This window comes from Zonotrichia leucophrys, chromosome 21, assembly GCF_028769735.1.
Source record: "Zonotrichia leucophrys gambelii isolate GWCS_2022_RI chromosome 21, RI_Zleu_2.0, whole genome shotgun sequence".
Taxonomy (NCBI): Eukaryota; Metazoa; Chordata; class Aves; order Passeriformes; family Passerellidae; genus Zonotrichia; species Zonotrichia leucophrys.
This window is the reverse complement of record NC_088190.1, coordinates 360,681-367,517: the sequence shown is the minus strand read 5'-3', so window position 1 is coordinate 367,517 and position 6,837 is coordinate 360,681. Positions and strand designations below refer to the sequence as shown.

The 6,837-nt window shown below is 61.7% G+C and overlaps 1 protein-coding gene across 2 annotated transcripts; it reads right to left on the bottom strand.

The window, feature by feature from the left end:
• Positions 1–1,419: 1,419 nt before the first annotated feature.
• HES4 (hes family bHLH transcription factor 4) lies at positions 1,420–3,598 on the bottom strand. 2 transcript variants are annotated; one of them, XM_064730860.1, is made up of 4 exons: positions 3,238–3,598; positions 3,054–3,149; positions 2,881–2,968; positions 1,420–2,432 (listed from the first exon to the last, which is right to left on the bottom strand). In XM_064730860.1, exons 1-4 carry the CDS (start codon positions 3,436–3,438, stop codon positions 1,840–1,842), a joined length of 978 nt encoding a protein of 325 aa, XP_064586930.1. In that variant the 5' UTR covers positions 3,439–3,598; the 3' UTR covers positions 1,420–1,839. The 2 variants fall into 2 exon arrangements, with proteins under 2 accessions (XP_064586930.1, XP_064586931.1); XM_064730861.1 differs by having other exon boundaries at positions 3,328–3,598.
• Positions 3,599–6,837: the final 3,239 nt, after the last annotated feature.

The following is a 6,837-nucleotide window of genomic DNA, read 5'->3' as shown; positions in this document are numbered from 1 at the left end:
CCTCAGGAAGGGGGGATCAGGAAGTCAGGGGGATCCCACAGACCCCCAGGGTCCCGGGAAGGGGGCATTGCGAAACCAGGATCTCACAGACCCCCAGGCAATTCCCAGGGTCCTGGGAGGGGGGGATCGGGAAACCAGGATCCTACAGACCCCCAGGGTCCTGGAAAAGGGGGAATCAGGGAAATCAGGAGCCCACAGACCCCCGGGCAAGGTGGGAGAAGCCGCCTTGGCACTCCGAGGTGGAGACCCTCTGTCACTCCGAAGGTGGGACCCCTCGGCACCCCAAGTGGGAGACCCTCTGTCACTCCCAAAGGTGGGATGATGCCCCTGGCACCCCAAAGGTGGGAGACCCCTCTGTCACCCCCAAAGGTGGGGATGATGCCCCTGGCACCCCCAAAGGTGGGAGACCCCTCTGTCACTCCCGAAGGTGGGAGACCCCTCTGGCACCCCCAAAGGTGGGAGACCCCTCTGTCACTCCCAAAGGTGGGGATGATGCCCCTGGCTTTCCCGAAGGTGGGAGACCCCTCTGGCACCCCCAAAGGTGGGAGACCCCTCTGTCACTCCCCCCTCAGCTCCTGGCGTTCCTGCCGCGGATTCCAGCGCAGCCCCAGCTCCCCGAGCGGGGCAGGCACCCCGAGCATTCCCTCCCCGTGGCCTTTTCTCGGCGGCGCGGCCCTTTTTAATTGGCGACAATTGGAAGTGGCTCATTCTCCGTGTGCGAGAGGCCGCGATTGCTTCCACTTGGCCACGATTCAAGTGCCGGGGGTGAGTCAGAATGGGTGGCAAAACTGTCTTTTCCTCGGTCCCCCCGCTCAGCGGCGAAGAAAAAGCCACAACCCCGAGTTATTCTCTTTTATGAGGTGGGCATTGTGAGGCCAGGCAATTGAATTTACAACAGCATTGAGTATCAGAGTCTATCTGGCCCTGTCAATGAGAGCGCCGCGGAAAGAAAAAGGCACACATTAACCCTCGGCTCCGAGTTCCCAGGCGCCTCAATGGGGCTGCCGAGCTGCCAAAGAGCCCGCTGCATACTCGATGAGACCCTTTATCCCCCCTAATTACCCTGCCGACAATGGGGACGGGCTCTCCGGCCGCTTTTGTGCGCCCCGAGTAACTTCTGTGCAGCCCACCCCCCCCCGGAGGTGGGAAAGCTGCAGGATTTGGGATTTTGGGAGCAGGTAGCGGGGTCGAGGTGTTTGCTCAGCTTCCAGCAGCGGAGTTTTTTAGGAATCCTTCTTGACTGCAAAACTCAGGGGATATTTAACATCCCCACCTCAGCCCCATCACTTTTCCCCCAATTTCTTACCCAAATCCCTTCCAACTATCCTTAAATAAAGCCATAAAGTCCAGTCCTATTCAATTTTTTTGAGCTCGTCCTTGCCCACTCTCAAACAAAATGAAATGGTGGGGAAAAAAAAATTCTATTTCAAAGAGTTCCTTTATTGAAACACCTGCATTTTTTTTCTCTTTTCGTTTTTGGAAGTCTTCGACACAGGCACGCACACACCCACAGACCAACGGGATACAAACAACTTTGGCATTATAACTTTTTCAATATTCGTTACAAAACTATTTCTCATTTATTTTTTTCTTTTGTTCGTTTCTTTAAAAAAAGTATCTCAAATAAAGGCATTTTAAAGGAGTAAAAATACAAGTCGAGATCCCAACCTCTGAAAATAATAAATAGCACGTTCATAGCGAGGTCCTTTTCTTCCTCTCTGCTTTAAATCTGCTTTAAAAAACCCCAAGACATAACAGGGGCTCCATAGAACGGAGCCAACGAGAGTTCGTTGTTGTTTTTTGTTGTTGTTTTTGGAGACGAGAACGACTCGTTGGAAGTCACCAGGGTCTCCAGACGGATTCACTGCGCTCTCCCACGGGACTCCCGGCCTGCGACGCCGGCCCGATGCTGCCCCCAAATGATGTCAAGCCTTGCACCGGCGACGCCGAGGGGGTGGCGGCCGCGCTCCCCGAGCCGCCGCCCGCCGCCACCGGCGCGTTGGCGTTGGCGTAGAGCGGAATAACCGGTCCGGAGCCGGGCGGGAAGGCCGGGTTGGGGATGAGGAAGGCGAACTGGCCGTCGGTGGCCGGAACGAGCTGGAAGCCGCCGTAGACCTTGGGGGACAGCGCCTCGGCGGGGTTCAGCTTGCAGGGCACGGGCACGGCGCCGGCGGCGCCCGGCGGCAGCTGGACGTGCAGCGGCTGCTGCGCCAGATGTGCGGGCTGGGCGGGCGGCGGCGGAGGAGGAGGAGGAGGGGGGTAGTTCATGGCCACGATCTGGCCCAGGCACGCCGAGAGGTGGCTCAGCAGCCGCGTGCGCACGTCCGCGTTGACCCCTTCGCAGGTGGACAGGAACCGGGTCACCTCGTTCATGCACTCGTTGAAGCCCGCCCGGTACTTGCCGAGGACGGTGGGGTCGGCGCTGAGCGCGGCTGGGAGCGGGGGAAAGGAAAGGAGGGGGCGGCAGGTGAGCGGCAGGTCCGGAGCACCGGCCCCGGTACTCTGTCCCTAAGCCCGGTGTGCAGCCCGGTTCCCGGTGCACTGTTCCGTTCCTAACCCCGGTTCCCGGTTCCTAACCCCGGGTGTCCAGGCCGGTTCCCGGTCCCCAGCCCCGGCTCCCGGTCCCGGAGCCCAGTTCCCTGTAAGAAGCCCCGTCCCGGTCTCCTGTCGCCAGCTCCCGTTCTCTCATTCCCAAATCCCCAACCCCTGGTGCAGAGCCCGGTTCCCGGTGCCCTGCCTTCCGACCGGATCCCCGTCCCCGTTCTCTGTCCCCGGTTCCCGATCCCCATCCCCGACCCCTTCCCCTCAGCTCCCGGTGCAGATCCCGATCCCGGTGCCCGGTCGGGATCCCGGTGCCCGGTCGCCATGCCCGGCACTCACCGGTCATCTGCGCCCGCTGCAGGTTCCGCAGGTGCTTGACGGTCATCTCCAGGATGTCCGCCTTCTCCAGCTTGGAGTGCCGCGAGCTCTGCGGGACAAGAGCGGCTCGCTCAGGGCTGCCCGCGGCCGGACACGCTCCCGGTGTCCCCCCGGTGTCCCCCAGCCCCACTTACGTCCTTCTTGAGCGCGTCCAGGATGAGCGTCTTGAGCTGCCCCAGGCTCTCATTGATCCGCGCCCGGCGCCGCTTCTCCATGATGGGCTTGGAGGACTGCGGGCAGAGCGGAGCCGGTCAGCGCGCCCCGCACAGCCCCGGGACCCCCGCACCGCCCCGGCCGCCAGCCCCGACCATCACCGACCTCAGCACGGCCGCGGGCTTGCCGCCATCCAGCTCCGCCGCCACCGCTGCTGCGCCCCGACCGGCACCCTCCTCCTCCTCCTGCATTTACCTTCCGGTGCTCGCTGGCGCTCCGCGGCTTGTCCGGCGTGTGGCTGGCGCTGGCGGGCGCGCCGGCGATGGGCGAGGCGGTCGGTTTCTCCATGCCCGTGTCGGCGGGCATGGCTGAAGCGTACGGTGCAGCGAACGGGATGGAAGTGAGCGGCGGGGAGAGCGGCACGAACCGGGGGATGGTAGGCGGGGAGAAAAAGAGAAACCGGAGGGGGCGAAGCGAGCGCGTGCGGCGGCGGGCGCGGGGCGCGTGCGGCGGGCGCGGGGCGTGAGGCGGCGGCGCCCCCCGCCCCTCGCCCGCGCTCTTTTATAGCCCGGCGGCGGCGGCGGCGGCGGTGGCGGCGGCGCCCATTCGTGTGAACCCGCCGCCGCCGCCGTTCCCACACTCGCGCGCAGCCAATCAGTGCCCGGCCCGCGCCCGGCGCCCGCGCGTCCCGCGCTCCCATTGGTCCGCTCCTCACCCCCCTCTCTCCCTTCCACCCCCCCATGCCCCGCGCGGGGCGGGAAGCCCCGCCCCGCCCCGTCACGCGCGCGGGGAACGCCCCCTCCCCTCAGCAGGGCCACGTGGGGTGAGGGAGGCGGGGGGAGCGCGGTGTGTGTCTGAGGGCAGGGAGGGGGGGTGGAGTGTGAGGGCAGAGCGCGGGCGGGGCTGGCCCCGGCACCGCCGCCGCCGCCGCGCTGGCCGCGCTCGCCGCCCGCCCTGCCCTGCCCGCCCTGTGACACCCGGCCCGGGGGCGGCGGCGGCGGCGGCGGCGGCTGGCGCGGCACGCGAGGCCGCGGCCGGCGGGCGGCCAATGGGCGGGGGGTGCGGGCGGCCGCGCGGGCGCTCTGCGCTCCCATTGGCTGGCGCGGGCGCCGCTGTCAATCACGGCCGCGGCTCGCGCTCTCCCTCACGGTTCCCCCCGGTTCCCCCGTTCCCAGCGCGCTCCCCCCGTTCGTTCCCATCCCCATTCCCATCCCCATCCCCGCCGCTCCTCTCCACCGCCCCCCCGTTCTCCCGGCGGAGCACGTGCCGGAGCGCTCCCGGCTCCCGGCTCCATGGGAAAACCCCGCCCCGCCGCCGCCCGCCAGCGGCAGCCGCCCCGCCGCACCGCCCGCGGGGCTGCCGCCTTCCTGCGCGGCCTCCCGGCCCGCTTCCCGCTTCCCCCCCGCTGCCCCGGCCCCCGGCGAGCCGGTCCCGGCGGTGGCGGAGCGGGAGGAAGCGGGATCAGCAACCCCCAGCGCCTTCCCGCGCCCCCGGTGGTGCCCCGGGACCCCCCGGTTTAACCGGTCAGGAAGGGCCAGGACCCCCTGAAGGGGGGACCCCCATTCTGCCCCTCTCACCCTGATTTACCCCCCGTTCTGTCCCCCCCGGGGCAAATCTGCAAAAATTTGGGAAACACCAAAAGCTGTGGGGCTTCATGAAGCCCCAAAATCTGCAGGAATTTGGGAAACCCCAAAAGCTGTGGGGCTTCCTGAAATCCCAAAAGCTGTGGGGCTTCATGGAATCCCAAAAGCTGAGGGGCTTTGGGAAGCCCCAAAATCTGCAGGAATTTGGGAAACACCAAAAGCTGTGGGGCTTCATGAAGCCCCCAAATCTGCAGGAATTTGGCAAACTCCAAAGCCTGTGGGTTTGTGCCATGGCTGAGGGGTCACGGTGCCCACCGGGCTCAGTGCCATTCCCGTGACCCAAAAAATCCCTGTAAGGTGGGACCCCCTCACGGATCAGCCCCGAGCTCTGGCTCATTTCAAGCCCTGCCTGTCTGAGGCCTTGCTGGGAATGCAGCCCTGGTGTGAATCTCGCTGCTGCAGGCTTTAATCTTTTACTACTAATAATAATAATCTTTTAATCAGAAATTGGGAATTGGCTCCGCACAGGCTGATGGCTCAAAGGAGGGTTCCTGGGCTGGAAAAGTGCTGCTCCTTTTTCCCCCTTCCTCACCCATTCTGAGGGGTGAAAAATGAGATATTTTTTTTGTGTGTGGAAACTCTCAGGAAAACACGTCCGGTTTTTGCAGCTGAAAACCTGAGGGCGACCCAGCTGAGTTTGTGGGAATTCTTTGGGAGGAGAAGGGAACCACGTGTGGAATTTAATCCTCACTGTTGGCCTGAATCCTGCTCTGCTGTGAATTCACTGCAGGGAATCATTCCCAGAGGGAAGGGAAGGGAAGGGAAGGGAAGGGAAGGGAAGGGAAGGGAAGGGAAGGGAAGGGAAGGGAAGGGAAGGGAAGGGAAGGGAAGGAAGGGAAGGGAAGGGAAGGGAAGGGAAGGGAAGGGAAGGGAAGGGAAGGGAAGGGAAGGGAAGGGAAGGGAAGGGAAGGGAAGGGAAGGGAAGGAAGGGAAGGGAAGGAAAGGGAAAGAAAGGAAAGGAAGAAAGGAAAGGAAGGAAGGAAAGGAAGGAAGGAAAGGAAGGAAGGAAGGAAAGGAAGGAAGGAAAGGAAGGAAGGAAGGAAGGAAGGAAGGAAGGAAGGAAGGAAGGAAGGAAGGAAGGAAGGAAGGAAGGAAGGAAGGAAGGAAGGAAGGAAGGAAGGAAGGAAGGAAGGAAGGAAGGAAGGAAGGAAGGAAGGAAGGAAGGAAGGAAAATATGGAGAAAAGGAAAGGGAAGAAAACAAAAAGAAGAAAATAGCTGGGAAACCAGGATGGGAAAAGGGAAAGAGCAGCCCTTGGAAGCGTTCCCGTTCTGGGCTGATCGCATGCCGGCCCTTTCATCTCGGAGCATTCCAGGTGCTGTGCCACATGCCGGGAGCACCCAGGCTCCATCCTCCCGCAGACATCAAAGGCTCCAGCAGAATTCATTCCTCTCAGGAGCCTTTTCCTCTCTCTCCCCAGGCACACGTGACCGCAGGAACAGCGATTCCGGGCTGAATTATGATTTTTGCTGTGTGGGAGGTGTTGTTTTTCTGGAGGAGTCCAAGCGGCAGCAAAGTGGAGCCCATTCCTCTGCAGGAAGGGTGCAGGTTGTGTCCCTGCGGAGGAATAAATGTTATTAAAGGGCTTTTTGAGTGTCATTGCAAAGGTTCGGGGCTCAGCTTCCTTCTGAGAGCAATAAACTGCACAACAACAGCCCCTTGTGCAATCTCCCTGAAAATAAGGGAGGCTGTAAAAACCCTGGGAGGAAATAAGTCATGATAATAATAACAATAATAATAAAAAAAAAAAAGTGTCCCTCCTTCTGCAGCTCGCTCTGAACGCATTAATTACATAATTACACTAAAAAAAAAATTAAAAAAAGAGTCACGACTGGAGGATTTCAGCAGAATCCACATGCAGTGATGCAATTCCCAGGCTGGGAGCAGCCCTTGCTGGCTGTGCTGCTCTCCGCAGGGAATTCCAGGGGAAAACTCGGGGTCATTCCTGGGGCTCCGAGCCCCGGCATCGCCCCCAGCCCTCTCCTCCACCTCCCACCCCTGCCAGGATCCAAACCCCGCGGGAAATCCTCATTTCCTCCAGTGCAGATGAGGCCAGAATCCTGCACCCTCTGGCATTTGGGTTTGTTGTTTTGGTTTGGGGGTTTTTTGTTGTTTTATCCCCA